This window comes from Papilio xuthus, unplaced genomic scaffold (assembly GCF_000836235.2).
Source record: "Papilio xuthus unplaced genomic scaffold, Pxut_1.1 DF825783.1, whole genome shotgun sequence".
NCBI lineage: Eukaryota > Metazoa > Arthropoda > Insecta > Lepidoptera > Papilionidae > Papilio > Papilio xuthus.
Genome location: NW_013532866.1, coordinates 3,445,364 through 3,461,663, shown reverse-complemented (window position 1 = coordinate 3,461,663; position 16,300 = coordinate 3,445,364). Strand labels below are relative to the sequence as shown.

At 33.5% G+C, this 16,300-nt stretch overlaps 2 protein-coding genes across 2 annotated transcripts in view; both read right to left on the bottom strand.

The window, feature by feature from the left end:
* Positions 1–3,717, bottom strand: part of LOC106125773 (ribosomal protein S6 kinase alpha-4) — a 75,270-nt gene extending 71,553 nt beyond the window's left edge. Inside the window, exon 1 of the mRNA XM_013323112.1 lies at positions 1,960–3,717. Within this exon, the coding sequence (XP_013178566.1) occupies positions 1,960–2,839 (880 nt within the window). The 5' untranslated portion in view covers positions 2,840–3,717. The remainder of the gene's footprint in view (positions 1–1,959) is intronic.
* A 683-nt stretch (positions 3,718–4,400) lies between these two features.
* Noc1 (Nucleolar complex protein 1) lies at positions 4,401–16,261 on the bottom strand. Its single transcript, XM_013323180.1, has 20 exons — positions 16,027–16,261; positions 15,846–15,954; positions 15,643–15,743; positions 15,458–15,545; positions 14,817–14,990; positions 14,274–14,383; positions 13,749–13,894; positions 12,945–13,080; positions 12,219–12,421; positions 11,583–11,853; positions 11,067–11,241; positions 9,993–10,192; positions 9,144–9,279; positions 8,422–8,595; positions 7,807–7,891; positions 6,958–7,076; positions 6,245–6,391; positions 5,616–5,678; positions 5,158–5,244; positions 4,401–4,766 (listed from the first exon to the last, which is right to left on the bottom strand). The coding sequence occupies exons 1-20, from the start codon at positions 16,183–16,185 to the stop codon at positions 4,447–4,449; spliced, it is 3,003 nt and encodes a 1,000-aa protein (XP_013178634.1). The 5' UTR covers positions 16,186–16,261; the 3' UTR covers positions 4,401–4,446.
* Positions 16,262–16,300: the final 39 nt, after the last annotated feature.

Genomic DNA, 16,300 nt, shown 5'->3' with positions numbered 1-16,300 from the left:
ATATAGGTATCTCAATTGTTTCAAGGAAAATGAGAAGGATGGCATATTTTTGTCTAAAAGTGTCGCGCCAGTGGGAACGAGAAATAATCAATATTTATCATGCTTTTGTAACTATCATTAGTAGAACCAGTTTAAAACATGAAAACATCGTAACTAAACCTCTTTCAAATTAAGTCATAACCATTTAAATTACAAAACAATAGACTAGCTAAAATTAGGTATGTACTAGCTGTCGCCCGCGACTCTGTCCGCGCGGAATTCAAAATAAACTTAATAAGTAGCCTATCTGTTTCAGAATATTGTATTATACTACTATCCATCCAACCATCCAAACATTCGCCTTTATAATTTTTAGTAAGATAGTACGTATAAGTAAGATTACTAATCATGCCGACGGCAAAACTTTTAATTATAAAGATATGTTTTGCATAGGTATTTCAGTAGTGAAATCCCATAGCAAAGCTTGCTGATGCTAAGATTAATTTTAGGTGAAGGATAGCAAGCAATGGCAATAAAAATACTCCCAACATTACTTCAAAATACTCTTAAATGGCAACTCCTTATAGTACTGATACGGAAGGTTACTGAAATCACGGAAGTAAGATCGACCTTCGCTCTTACAACAGAAAAGCAAAAATTATCACGTCTTAACCGTCTGATGTTTTGAAAACATAACTCGATTCTTGATCAATTTACCATCAAAGAAAGAATTCTTTAATTTTATAATTGCAATTAATAACATGGTTATGGATAATTGTCACGGTTGATAGTAGTATTCAAATAAGCTTAGATTGTGTAGAAGAGGATATGCATTTTAGAAGGGTGTGAATTCAAACAGACCCTCCCTAGGGAAAAGGGCAAAGATTTCGTCAGTTATTGAGTTGTTAAAATATTTCCATACATGTTTATCGAAATTAATCTATCAGGAAGTTAAGAAATAACCAACATACAGCCGAATTAGAACTACCACCTTTTAAAAATCGAAATAAATGTCACAAAAGAGTAAAATCGCTTGCGCGGTTTCCTTCTTCCTTCTAAAGTGTTCTAGACATTTGAGACCTGTAGAGGAAAAAAACTTAAGCTTTCTTTGTTTAATGATTTACTTGGAACAAATATCTAATCATATTATCGATGTAACTGAATTGGGTTTCAAAGTGTTTTAATAAGTTATTTTGTATCTGGAGCAAATAATTTCGAAGAAAATTCGAGTCGAGTCGAGTTTCAAGTCACGAATACCGCAGTGAACGTAAAAATCAATATGTAGTACTTACCATTTGTTAGATTAGTTCGCGGTGTCAGTAGAGTTTTGCAAATTTTGTTTCGTTATCGGTTCGTTTGCATAAAAAGTATTACAGTGATTTTCCATTGATGTAAAATCTCTACAATATTTCCATCTTTATTATTCTCTTTGTAAAAGACAGAGATGACAAAATTTTCTCATACAAGTGATATTTGAAAAGCACGGTTAGAGCACTAACTAATTTTACTAATTCAACACTTATATAAGTATATTTTAATTCGTAAAATCGTAGAGTAAATCAGTGCATATATAAAAAAAGTTATGTCGATAAAATAGGGTTCAAAACTTAGCGAAGTGGCGACTGGAAATTAAATATGTATATTTCTACATTATATTACGGAGCAATTTGTGCATTCATTAAGCCGCAGGTAATTTTAGTTTTTATCATACATTTCTTCTTCCGTTTTTATGGTTCTCAGGTAAAAAAACTAACAGCTCTAAATTAATATCCATAAACAAAAAAATCTCATGTCTTAGAAGGTAACAGTTAATTTACCTAAATCTGCAGTCTCACGGAAAATTTCCGCTTTCCAATAAGTTAGTGGTATAAATATAGAAAGATGAAAACACAAGACTTAATTTTACCTGATATTGTGGTCATCTGTTACATAAAAAAAGGAAATTTAAATGAAACGGTAAAACTTTATCGTTAAACTTACCATAGCCAATTTCGTGCCGCACAGTATCGGTTTTTACAATAACCGGTGTCTCTATGAACGGTCCTTCTTCAGTTTTCACCTTTTCATCGGCATTTTTAGGTACGTCAGTAAAGTATTCCTCAAAATTATTTTCGTTGAAAAAATTAAAATCAATAGCAGCACGTTTCATAGTAGGTGTTGAGCTTGTAGTTACGTCAATTTCAAATTGTAGCATTCTTGCGGGAGACATAATCTCTGCTATTGGCGATGGTCTCACGAAAACATCGTCTTTATTCTTTGTCATTGTTAGTTTTAAAAGTTTATGTCGCTTAGATTTTTCTGGATCTTCAGTTAGTTTTGGCGTGTCTGATATTTGTGGTGATTTTGGTCCTGACTTTTGTGGTGATTGTGGAATTTTTATGTCTAGAGCATTTAATTTGTTCGCTTTTAAAGTTTCCGTTTGTACTTCCAAAGATTCTGGTTTTTGTACGTTTAAAATTTCTGGCATCTTTACATCTAAAGTTTCCGGTTTTTGTGCGTCAAAAGATTCTTCTTTTTCCACCCTTGAACTTTCTGAATTTTGTGCGTCTGTAATATTATTGTCCTCTACGTCTATAATTTGTACGTGTTCATATTCTAGCATTGGCGATTCTAGAATGTTTGGTGTTTCCATGTCCGGAAAAGTGTCCCCTAATTCACTTGGGCCAATATTATTGGGTTCTAGAGATAAATCTCTACCTCCAACAACAACGTTTTCTCCAATTATAGAGACATTGTCAATATTTGTCAAGAACGCATCAGGTCCCTTTAAATTTTCGGAAAGTCCTGCATCACAACCTGTTGCTAACCCACTACTTGTCTCAGTGTCAAAACTTTTTACTTCCTCTTTAAGCGACTCCATGATTAAAGAAATATAGTTAATGTTAATATATCATATTTGACTTATGACATTCATATTTGTATATAAAAATGCAAGACTTGTATAAAAATGTCCTTGAAATTATCTTACTAATCGATAAGCGCAACAATTTCACATCACTTCGCCGTGTTTACGCACACATGCGCCGTACGCCGGCTGTCTCTGTGTGTGGTTAGAACTGTCAAACGTGTTTAGGCGCCTTCGCTTTTCTAATAAGTCAATTCAGCGATTAAAACTTGATTATTTCAAAATTATTTTCCATTTACATTCGATAATTGCATAGTATTCTAATGTTAACACACAAAAATGTTTAAAACATGGTTATCGCGCCGTGTGTATAGCTAAAAATAGCCGAACAAGCGACATTTGCACAGATTTTCCCCGCTCTTTTTGTTCATTCACAATAACTTCGCTATTCGTAATACGCTCAATCTAACAATGTCAATGATACACTTTAACGCTTTCACTGTACAGATGTAACGTGGAACTTATGTGTAAATGCAGGTAATTTATTTTAAAAGCGCGAGATGCGACTCAGTAGAGCGGTCTACAACACGGCCGTATGACGTACTAATGTCAACAAACAGTTCTCAGTTCCGATGATTTTGTGCCCGCTGGGCAGATAGAGCGAGGAAAAATACTTTTACATATTTCTTATTAGTTTGGACCGATTGATAAAAAATGTTTCAATTATTTTAACTCCCTTTCTAATAAAAAAGGAATTGTGTTGTTTTTCTCTCTCAAGGCGGGACTGGCGTAGTAATTTATGACACTTATTATCACGGAAGGTCACCGTAAACTTGTACTTGTTATCGGGGATTTTAATTATATTTTACTGCGATTCTTTAAAATCGAAACACGGAGAGCTCGCGTTTCTATCTATTTTAGTTTTGCACAAACTTCATTAGCGACTAGCGCCATCTTTTGTGAGGCAAATATGTCAAGGTCACATTATTGCGTTTGCCCTTGAAATACGTCGTATAGGTTAGAAACTGATAGGATATTTAACATATATAGAACTTTTATAGCAAAAGAACTGAAATAAGTAACAAAAGAGAATTTACGACATACTTCTCTATAAATGATTCGTTCTTACGACCTAGTAACATTATGGACCAATCTACATAACTATAATTTTTATTGACAGGATAAATTTATAAGGTTCAGTAGGAATTTGAAGAGGAATTATAATATACCTTATGTTGAATAAGCCAGAGCTTGTCCGCGATTCCAACTTAAATTACAGCTATATTGGGTAAGATGTACAGATATTATTAAATATTTTTATTTTTTAACACTAAGCTCTCTAGAATTGAGTAATACAGAAATTTTTAAACGAAAACTGCCGCATTTTTTTTTAGAAAAAATATTTCATTCTGAAAACAGAATAAATGTAACTAAATCAATAAAGACTACGTTAATTATGTAAGTTACGTCTAAAGTGTAATAAAAAAATACCAAAACAATTTTATATCTATGATAAAGGGATTTTTAGTACTGTACACACATAATAGTAGAAAATATCTAAAGGAAATTAATTAAATCATTGTAATTTTATTTTATTCATAACATGATTACATTACAAGTAATTATTTCTTCTTTCTTTTCCCGCCAGCGCCGCCATCGTTCCCGCCTTTTCGTTTCGCGCCCTTTTTATCCGCCATCTTGAAATCTCTACCGTTTTGTTTGTTGAATTTCTTTTTTCCTTGTTTTTTGTTCCCGAGTATTTTTCTATTGTATCCTTTTATCCAATTATCCCGTTTTTGTTCCCAGGCTAATTGTTTAATACTAGCATTATCAGTGTTGGATACAGCTTGACTAGAACCTTGTCCTTTACTGGTCGCTGTTTCTTCTAGAAGAGTCGAGAATTCTTCTGCTGACGCGAATAACGATCCTAAATCATCTTTACCTGTAATTATTTAAGTTATTAAGTACACAAGTCATCTTACTAATATTATAAATGCAAAAGTTTGGATGGATGGATGGATTTATGTTTGAATATATCTCGAAAAAGGGCATATGGACCTCGCTGAAATTTGGCATACATGTAGAACAGACTGTAAGAACACATAGGCTACTAATTATGTTTTTTTTTAATACCGCGCGGACAGAGTCGCGGGCGACAACTATTTACAGCAGATATTTTATATAGTTAAAGTAAATTAGCCCTTTAATAGTTTAAAATAATTTAATATTCAATCTAATTAATCTTAAAAATGTTAAGACTTTTTATACAAACTCTTGAGCGGAAACCCATAATTACAATAATTTAGTTTTCTTAATAAATTACATATTTATACCTTTAAGTTTCATCTTAGATTTACCCTTGCCAGATTTATTTTCGGGCTCATCAATAAAATCGTCATCACTGCCCTCCAAACGAAGTTCTGAAAAAATATACGTACATAGTAAATTAAGGAAAACTACAGAACTTGTTTCATACCTATAGTACGGTAAATATAAACTAAGGGATTAATTAAATCTTACTAATATTATAAATATCAAAGTTTAGATGGATGGATAGATGTTTAGTAGAACTTTCTTAAGACATCTTGGTGCCTCCGGAACGGCTCAATGGATCTTAATAAAATTTGGTACACATGTAGAACATAGTCTGGAAGACTACATAGGTTAGTTATTTTATTCCATACTGAGTTGCAAAAGCTATATATAAAAGGGATTAAGAACTGTAGTAAGTTTCATAAAACATTGTGTCTTTCAGAGTCTGTCCGTTCAAAAAAAACTTCAAGTATCTCACCATCTTCATCTGCTGATAAATCTGGTTCATCTTCATCACCAGATATATTAAGTTCCCCATCATCTGAAACAAATATAATTAATCATTATATTAATACGTGCGATGAAAACTGTATAGGCAATTACAAATACCCATTTATTTTTATATTGAAAACACTAAGAACTAAGGTAAGTCACTCATCTGAGAAATCACTTCGCTACTTCAGCGAAATCAAACGCTTTATCATTTGCCACAACCTTATTAATATTATAAATGCGAAAGCAACTCTGTCTGTCTGTCCTTCCACACAAAAACTACTGAACCGATTTAAATGAAATTTGATACACAGATCTACAGCCTGGGACAGGACATAGGCTACTTTATAACGTGAAAAAGGGCTGGATAAGGGGTTGGAAATTAGTATGGAAATATCGTTATTTTACATATAGAAGCTTGAAACTTATTTTTTTAGGTTGTTAATTTAATATAAATAAATATGACATTAAATTTTCTGTATATTTAACTTTTCATGCATTTCTAAATCAATTGAAAGATTTTGATGAAATCTTAGCATAATATTCTGCTAACATTTGCAACGGTTTTTCATAAATCTCAGAAACCCACGGTAATTAAGTTAAGACTAAACTTACCATCATCTACGTCATCATCGAAATCGCCTCCTCCATCATCGTCATCATCATCATCCAGCTGGTCATCACTGTCGTCTTTCTTCTTACTGCCTTGTTTCTGTTTAGAAGATTCCATCTCCGCTAAGTAATCTAATTCATCATCAGAATCTAAAAAATATATTAATTTTAATAAATAATTGGAAATGTATGGATGTTTGTTAACTTCCAGAACAGCTGCATAGATCTGGCTGAAAGATGGATGGATGTTAGTCAAAAGGTATCTCCGGAGTGGCTGAACAGATCTTGATGAAATTTGGTACAGATGCTAACATCAGCTATTTGTTCTTCCAGACTATGTTTTAGAACAGGCTACCTATGATCCTGGAAATATGTACAGTTCCCGTGGCATATGTTTATATTACATATTTATTCAATAACTAAGCAAAAGTCAGACAAAGTCGCGGGCAAAAGTACAACATATTTAAACAGGTAATATAGTGGTTTATTTGGTTTACCCAATGTCGGTTAAGAAATGAGGTTCAGTAGAAAATTAGGTGAACTTCTTGTATTCAAATATTCGAACCTTTTATATTTTTAAGTTTGAATCTTTTTGTCAAAATGTTTTCCTTAAAGAGAATGTAAATAAAATTGTAGTGAAAGCTACTTATTTAATCTTTGATTATTCCTCGACTATTCATTTTTTAAGATTTTTACATTAAAAAAAATGTATTTACCCTGTCTTCTACTCCCTGTAACAGAATCCAAATACTTGTTAAAATCTTCACTTGTGACGGAATCTGTGTCACTGTCCTCGTCATCTGATGTCTTCGCTTCACGACGTTTTTGCAGGAAACTGGAATTATAAAAGAAACACTCTAAAATAAAATCAAAAAAGTGTCTTGACACACAATGTGATCCTATAAGTGTACCGTTTTTTTCTTTCAAGGTACGAAACCCTAAAAACAAGAATGACTACACAGAAGATAGGCATAGATTAAGCAGTGGATGCATAGGAAGGGGAAATATCCCTTTTCTATAAGTCCCCTACTCTGCCGATTAGAAGCATGGCACCTCTACAGATGTCTGTCGCCAAGTTTATTTCGCTATTTCGGCGAATTCAAGTGGAAGCTTGCTCGTTTGGTAAATTATATACTACTAATAGTTGCCTGCGACTTTGTTAGCAGGGAATTTAAAAAAAAACTAGTTATCAATATAGTATATGTCACCCGGGGATAGTGTAGCTTCCCAATAGTGAATATTTGAAATTGGTTTGGTAGTTTCAGAGTCTATTTAATGCAAATAAACAAATCTTTCCTCTTTATAATCTTAACCATTAATTCGATGGTGTCCAGTGTGAAGAACAACTAATTTTAAAAAAACATCTACTGAACTAGTTTAAAGAAGTACGTAAGTATGACTTTAGTAAAAAAAAACAGTTTTTTTTTGCTACAAAAAATTTCGTCGAATTAAGGGTTAACTCTTATGTTTTTTAAATTATTTATTTCAACAATAGAAGCCCACTTTAAAATACCTTTTAAGTAAGTATAAAACTACTATATTTTTTAATGATTAAAAAAACTTACTCATATAAGAATTTCTCATCGACAGGTATTTTCTTTGCATCTTCATTTAAATATGTTGAAGAATTTACTGGAATTGCTTTCAGACCTGGAAACAAAAAAAAAGTTTGTATTTTAAATAAAAAAATTAAAAAATCCTCATCATCATCATCAGCTCACTATTCGTCCCCACCGAGGGGCTCGGAGCTTACCCTAAGTTAAGGGTGAAAAAAATCTTACGGGAATCTAATATATACATTATTTCAATCTAAAATATAAATATTTTAAATAAATAAACATTGTACAAGATATTTATACAATCTTACTAATATTATAAATGCAATTGTATGGATGGATGTTTGAAAGTTTCTCCAGAACGGCTGAATGGATCTTGATGATATTTGGCATACATACAGAATATAGTCTGGAAGAATTCATAGGCTACTTATTAACTTTTTTTAACTCAGCGCGGACAGAGTCGCGGTCGACAGCTAGTTTTATTATTAAATTTCCTTGAAAGTAAGTACAAAATTTTAATTTGGATTGAATATTACTTTTTCTTAATATTTTTAACCGACTTCAGGTTCTCAATTTGTCTGTATGTTTTTTTTTATTAATATAATCAAATTTGAAACATACCTTTAGCGGAGTAATTCTTTCTTATAGCAAACTTGGGATGTGATCCTTTGACTTTCTTCACCTCTCCGTACTGTTGTGTTTCTCGTTTCTTTGGATTTTTGAAAACGAACCGATCAAGGAATCTGATTCCGGCAAAGTCTTTGAGTGGATCACCACTGTACTGTACTATTTGGTCTGAAATTAATAAACGAATAAGTTAATCACTTTTTAAATGCACAAAAATATATTTAAAAGCTATATAGTTGAAGAAAGTTTTATTAGAAAATTATCTTGGATGGATGGATGGATGGATGGAGAGAGAGCGATTGGATAGACAGATGGGTACATAGAGTAGGGAAATCAAAAACAGTTGCATATATCTCGATGAAATTTGGCATAGATGTAGAAAATAGTCTGGAAGAACACATAACCTAATATTTTCGTTTTTTTAATTCCGTACAGACGGACACTTAAGATATTTTTAAGAACAGATAGAGTAGTTTTTTAGTCTATTACATATTAGTCAAGTAGTTTTTGTATGTAGAAAAATTAAAGATTGTATAATAGTGACATCTTATTATTCACGACCCTCGGTAATGAAGAATACGAAGAAGAAGAGAAGAGAGATTATTTATAATACTGAAGCATTTTGACAAGTGTGTTGTCATGAGATTGTTATACTTCTCCGGAGTGTTTTATGGATATATTTTTAATCTATAGATATACAATAAAAATAAACTCACCAGTTAATAATTTCTCAGCGAATAGTTTAACAGTTGGATGGAAATGTCTGGCTAGGGGTAACAACTCGAAGTACGCGGAGCAAGTCGCGCCTGCGAATGCTGGGTTGCGAGAATATGGATTATATTCTGATATTACCTAGAAAGTATTACTAATTATTAAGTGTTACTAAGCTTATAAGAGCATCGGTGGCTCAGTGGTCAAGCACTTGACTTGCAATCTGCAGGTCCTGGGTTCGAAGCCATGTACCAATGTGTTTTTCGATTTCCGATTTACATGTGTACATTTATCCGACGTTCTTACGGTGAAGGAAAACATCGCGATGCTGCACATATCTAAGAAATTCAAAGATATGTGTGAAGTCAACCCGCAGTAGACGCTTTGGATAGGCTCCGAGCTTTTTTTATATCATGAGGTGGCAAACGAGCGAGCGGTCACCTAAAATCGCTTAAATAGCGAAGTGACCGTTGCCCATAGACATACGCAATTGCATATGCGTTGCCTACCTTTAATCGACGGAGGAGAGGATGCACTGAAAGAAAATATCCTCCCTTTCCATGCATCCTTTAAACCGGAAAGTCCACTTCCCATCCTTTCCTTATAAGAAAAAGGGTGGGAAGGAAAAGAGGACTAAATTAGGTTTCCGAGACGCACACTCATCAGACTTGAGGCTTGTCTTCTGTATGGTCGTGGTATATCACCGGGCGAGCCGGGACTATTCGTGCGAACATGTTAAAGCTCGCTCTACCACTGTTAAAATATTCAAGTAAAATTATGAAATTACAGTTTTTATCTAGCTATATTATACAAAAGTGTAATTTTATGAAAAGGAAAGTTAATATTAAACTCACCCTATCAGTATTAGCGGCTCTCGTCAGCTGTATCTTAGTGACAATTTCTTTATCTTTTTCTTCTTTCTCCTCTCCGTTCTCCTCAGATTTAACTCTAGCGTGGTACCATCCTGTGACTGCGCCAGATCTACGCTTCTTCGGTTTGATATTACCTTCATCATCAACCTTCAAATCTACGTACACTTCTTCATCATCATCATCTAGAAATAATATATATAATTAATATAATTACAGACATCTCAAACACCAAAAAATATGTCTATTTGTCTGTCTGTATGTTCGCAAGGCTTGGTATGTTCCGGGTAATCTTCGAAACGTGTGGACGGATTTAATGGAACTTTGACTGGTAGGTAGCTGATGGACGCGGCCATGTTATAGGATAGTTTTTTGGCGGATAAAGTCGCGGGCCGCTAGTATATTAGTAGTTTGATTTCTTTAGAATCTACACAACTTTATATATATATATAAGAAAGTCGTGTTAGTTACACTATTTATAACTCAAGAACGGCTTTACCGATATGCCTGAAAATTGTTGAGGAGGTAGCTTTACTTAGAGCCAGGAGACGGACATAGCATACTATTTATTCATTTTTTTTCGAATTTGTGCCTTGAAGAGCTGCTTTTTTAACGTACTAATATTATAAATGCGAATGTTTAGATGGATGCGATGTGGATGGATGGATGGATGGATGGGTGTTTTAGGATATCTCTAGAACGGCGGAACGGATCTCGATTAAATTTGGCATACGTATAGAACATAGTCTGAATGAACACATTGGCTACACTAATTAAGTTTTTTTTTATATATCCACGCGGACGGAGTCTCGGGCGATAGCTAGTTTATAACACAGATGACGATATGTTTTTAAAGATTTTGGTTTCAGAAGCCCACGGTAAGACATTTAATAGCATTTTTCATATTTTCTTCTAGAAAGAGTTTAATTTGTAAAATGAGATTTTCAAATAACATTTTTATATTTAGTAAATACAAGAAAACGTATGGAATGAAACTATTTATTAGTTTTAGTGTGAAATATTCAGTTCCGCTTTGATCTAGAAATTAGCTAAAATTACCTAATAACAAATCTTTCTTGTCTCCTCTTAGTAGATCTATTTTCTTGCTTTCAACTTTAACTTCATCGTTAGCATCTTCTGTTGTGTCAATTGTATCATTAACTTCTGTATTTCCTTCCTCTTCTTCTTCTGTATTTATCTCTTCTCCTGTTTTAGTTTCTTCTTCTTTTATTTCCTACAAAAATATAACATTTATCATTTTTGTTGAAAACTCAAAATGGTCTAAATACTTTAAAAATGCAACTTAAACTATACTTAACGACTACCTAAGCAGTCCTTAAAACTGTAACTTAACAACTATGAGTACGCTTTGTAGATATAAATTAAGTGTAAATATTTATGTTTGTTATTTCTTATTATTGTTGTTATCATTGCTTTTTTTTATTTTTATATCGCTTGCTTGTATATTTATAGTGTAGTTAGCTCCTAAGTTGATTGTTATGGGACTGACATGTTCAAAAGAACAAAAGTCCCAAAAAAAAAGAGAAAAAATAAACTATGAATGCAAAAAAATACCTCTTTATAATCCCTTTGAGTCCATACTAATTTGATGGCATCTTTCTTGGCACCATCTTTCAACACTTGTGACACCAAGAACAGCATGCCACAAGACTGCGCCGGTGTCATATAGCAGCATAATTGTAATAATCGTTTTATAAATGACGTCACTCGATCTATATTCTTGTCCTGCTTCAACGACTTGTATATGAGAGAGAAGAGCAATGCTGAATGACTCGTGTTGAATATCTCCGCGTTTGTCAGTTTACGATATAACGCTGTGTAGTATCTGGAAAATTGCAAAATTATATGATGAATTGCTTTTAGATATGGTCATATTAGTTCAAATAAACTTTTAATCTACTTTAAAACAGCGAAAATAGCGCTTGTATTTTATTTGTCTTAGTGGAAAAAGGGTTTAACGACAGACACATACTCTGCTTTCACCAGCGAGCAGACACAATCTAGTCTTGACTAGCTTTAGACACTAAATCACCTATCTACATTACTTCTAGAGGTATCACTGCAGAGAGACACTAAGTCCAGCGAGGTGTACGAGTCTGTGCATCGCAGACACGTGCCCCACTATCACCAATATGCATTTATAGACAATCTACACGTGTCTAACCCTGCTAAGTTAAGACACTAACTCACCTATCCGCAGTGCCTTCAGAGGCATCACTGATATGAAACAGCAAAGCTAACGCGTGTACAGAGACACTAAGTCCAGCGAGGTGTACGAGTCTGTGCACCGCAGACACGTGCTCCGCTATCGCCAGTCGATCTTTGTCCGCGAACGGGTACGCACGCTTCACACCCGTTAGTATTGCAGACATTAAGCGAGAATCTATTTCACCCTGGAATTAATCATTTTTATGGAAATTACTAGATGTCTCCCGCGACTCGATTTTCCAGACTATGTTCCACATTTGTGCTAAATTTCATCAAAATCTGTTGAGTTGTTCTGGAGATATCTTCAAACATCCATCCATCCATCTAAACATTCGCATTTATATTAGTAGCATAGTACTTTCATATGATTCTTCATCATCATCATCAGCGCACTATACGTTCCCACCGAGGGGCTTAGAGCCTACCCTAAGTTAAGGGTGATTAGGCCTTAGTCAACCACTCTGGCCAAGTGCGGGTTGGTTGACTTCACACATATCTTTGAATTTCTTCTCAGATATGTGCAGTATCACTATGTTTTCCTTCACCGTAATAACGTCGTACATATGTAAATCGGAAATGGAAAAACACATTGGTACATGGCGGGATTCGAACCCAGGACCTGCAGATTGCAAGTCAAGTGCTTGACCACTGAGCCACCGACGCTCTATTAAATTAGACACATTATATATATTTTTTAATATTACAAACCTTTTTAATAGAAGCTTTGAAGAATGAGAAATATATTCTTATAAGATTCTCAGCTATCTTTGAATCATCTTTGCCGAGGAAGAACTGATTTAGAAAACAGATTCCATAGTATTGAGCTCTCGATGAAATGTTCGTTCTGAAAAGACAAGTAACATATTAAATTATATCTCAATGTAATTACTTAGTTCGTGAATAATTTAAAAAAAAAATTAGTAATAAATATAGTCTATGCCACTCGGAGATAGTTTAGCTTTACAACAGCGAAATAATTTTTCAAATCGGTTCAGTAGTTTCGGAGTTTATAAAAAACAAACAAACAGATCTTTCCTGTTTATTTATTTATATTAGTCCAAATTGTAAATATGAGTAGATAGAATAATCTCACTTTAAATAATATCCTAAATTAAACAAAAACAGATTCTTTTACATAATTTTTTGTAATTTATGTAAAACATGTAAGTTTTTAATTAACATTTTTATCAATCACTTACACTTAATTAGTAGCCTATGTGTTCTTCCAGACTATGTTCTACATCTATACCAAATTTCAATGAAATCCGTTAAACTGTTCCGGAGATACCTATCATCCATCTAAACATTCGCCTCTAATATATTAGTAAGACTATATGTCGCTCGCAACTCAGTCCGGGCAGAATTAAATAGTAGCCTATGTGTTCTTCCAGACTATGTTCTACATTTATCCCAAATATTATTAAAATCCATTGACTTGTTCCGGAGATACCTTCTAACATACATCTAAACATTCGTATTTATAATATAAGTAAGATAGAATTTAGTACTTACCTGAACAACATCTTCTCAATCTCAGCGAGCACCACCGCCTTCATATTGGGATGATTGAATAACAATTGACAGAGATGGTATATCACTTTGGATGCCACAGTCTGAGATGGATCTCCTAACTTATTTATGATATTGGTCAACAACATCTATAAGACAAAGTTTAAATAAGAATCATAATCAGCCCACACATGGACGCAGAGCCCGCTCATGTTAGGAATAACTAGGCCAGTCAATGCTGGCTCAGTGCGGGTTGACTTCACTCATCATTGAATTTCCTTACTTTAAGAATGTCGGATAAATGTATGTATGTAAATTGAGAAACACATTAGTACATGGCGGGATTCGAACCGAACACCTGCAGATTAAGTAAAGTGCCTAATCCCCGAGCCACCAATGCTCTATATCTATTAACCGTTAATAAGAAGAAAATGCTATTATTTATGTTATTTCATGGTTCCTTGTCATATGACAACTTGTCTTAAGAAAACTGTCTAATATTTTTAGATGCTGTTATTTTTATGTTACCTTTTCTCTTTCCGGATGATGCATCAATAAATAAGACATTGAACTGACGGCTTTCTCTTTGTTGGCTTCGACAGAGTCATGAGCAAATTTGTTGAGAGCTTCTACATATGCTGTAAAAAAACAAATCTTATATTATAAATGCGAATGTTTAAATGGATGTTTGTTAGAAAGTATCTCCAGAACGGCTGAACGGATCTAGATGAAATTTGGTATACATATAGAACATAGTCTGGAAAAACACATAGGCTAATAATTTAATTCCACTTCAAATATGTTTTTTTGTGTCACGGGTGACTAGTGATTTATAATAGTAAGACAGTTATATTTAAATTTGCACAATTTCCTTAAAAAGGACTACAAAGTTGTTGCTTAAAATATTAATATACAGTCGAGTCACAATAAGCGAGATTACAAGAGATTGCTATATTTTCCTCTCTTAAGGAGATTGTCCATCAGGAACGGAGACTAGGAGACGTACTCTAGTTTACACAGTTTTCTCGTTTATCCTGGTTTGACTGTAATGAGAAATATATTGTAACTTACATCCATACAACTCTTTCAATTGATCTTCGAAATACCACAGTTTCAATATATTTCTACGAGCTTGTTTATTCCCTGATGTCATTTCATCGACATTTCCCAATGAATGTTGCTCAAATTTACGTAACTTTAAATCAGGTAACAATAATTCTGAGACAAAAAGCTCTGATAGTGCATCTGAAAAGGACATGAGGATTTTGTTTAGATAAAATAGAATGTGTGAAACTTAGACTTAGGGGTTAAGCACTTGACTTGTAATCTATAGGTCCTGGGTTTAAATCCTGCCATGTACCAATGTGTTTTTCAATTATTGATTTAAATATGTACATTTAACCTAAGTCCTGGTGAAATAAAACATTATAATAGAACCTGCACAATTCTATGAATACAAAGAGCCATCATGGTTCATGATGGCTTAGTCACCGCTGATTTGAGTAAGCTTTGAGACTCTCGGTGAGAATGCACAGTGAGCTGTTCATGATGATATGTTTAACCATATTTTAATAGTATATTGGTAGCAATAAATCTATTTCATAAGAGGTTATATTCCTAAGAAGGAAATTACATAATCTGAAGGATATGAAGCCCTGAAGGATGGAATTAGGACATGATGGTGATGATTTACTAATAAATATTTTCCTTACCAATAATTACTATTCCATCTTTCTTTTTGGCTGGCTTTACATTGTTGACTAAATTCCTTAAAGCCGTCAAATTGTAAATAGGATTGTCCTGAAAAAATATACATTATTAAGCACAAATTTCTGTAATATTTGTAGTAAAAATCTATTTTACTATAATTGTAATAAATAAAAGTGATTGAGTATACCTGTATTAAGATAGTTGCAGCAGCAACTCTATCACCAATAGCACCTTTATTTAACAGGGTTCGTGCCCATTGTTGGTCAGATGAACCACTTCTGTTTGACTCTAAAATAATATTGAAATATATAAGATTAACACTGGGATCTAACAAGGGTATTTTTAGACTGACATTTGGGACAGTTTAGGCATAAGTTTAAAATAACTTACTTGTTTCATAAGCTAAAGTATCGCCATGTAAAGCACTGCTCGCTTCCTTTCTAAGCTCTTCAATTTGATCCTGACTCAAAGTTTTACTTGCTGTCGGCTCTTCTGGTATCTACAGTATGAACAATTAGTGAGATAAAATGGCTCTTAGTGTACAATACATGAAGTCATGGAGATTAATTACCTGGTGAAACCATTTCTTCCTCTCGCCATACTCCAATGTTTCTGCGAAATGTTTGGCAATGCCCACACCTTTTTTTTGATCCTCATTTTTGTCAACTTTACCGTAATTGGTGTACGCCTCATCAACCAAAATATTCTCTTCGAATCTCTTATGCTTCATTTTGTTATTTTTTAATTAGATCTACAATTACATTTCCAAAATACAAACACGTGAAAAGCACGATATTTGACTTTGACAAGACTTTGACGGTTGTTGTCAAATATTTAGAATTTAA

What these genes read in the sequence shown, in the direction of transcription:
- Noc1 (XM_013323180.1), bottom strand. Translation starts at nt 16,185, where the DNA reads ATGAAGCATAAGAGATTCGAAGAGAATATTTTGGTTGATGAGGCGTAC. An exon ending in TCTGAAGGCACTGCGGATAG is followed by an intron (nt 11,854 to 12,218) that starts GTGAGTTAGTGT and finishes GCAATTTTCCAG; the next exon opens with ATACTACACAGCGTTATATC. An exon ending in AAAGAATTACTCCGCTAAAG is followed by an intron (nt 7,892 to 8,421) that starts GTATGTTTCAAA and finishes TTTTGTTTCCAG; the next exon opens with GTCTGAAAGCAATTCCAGTA.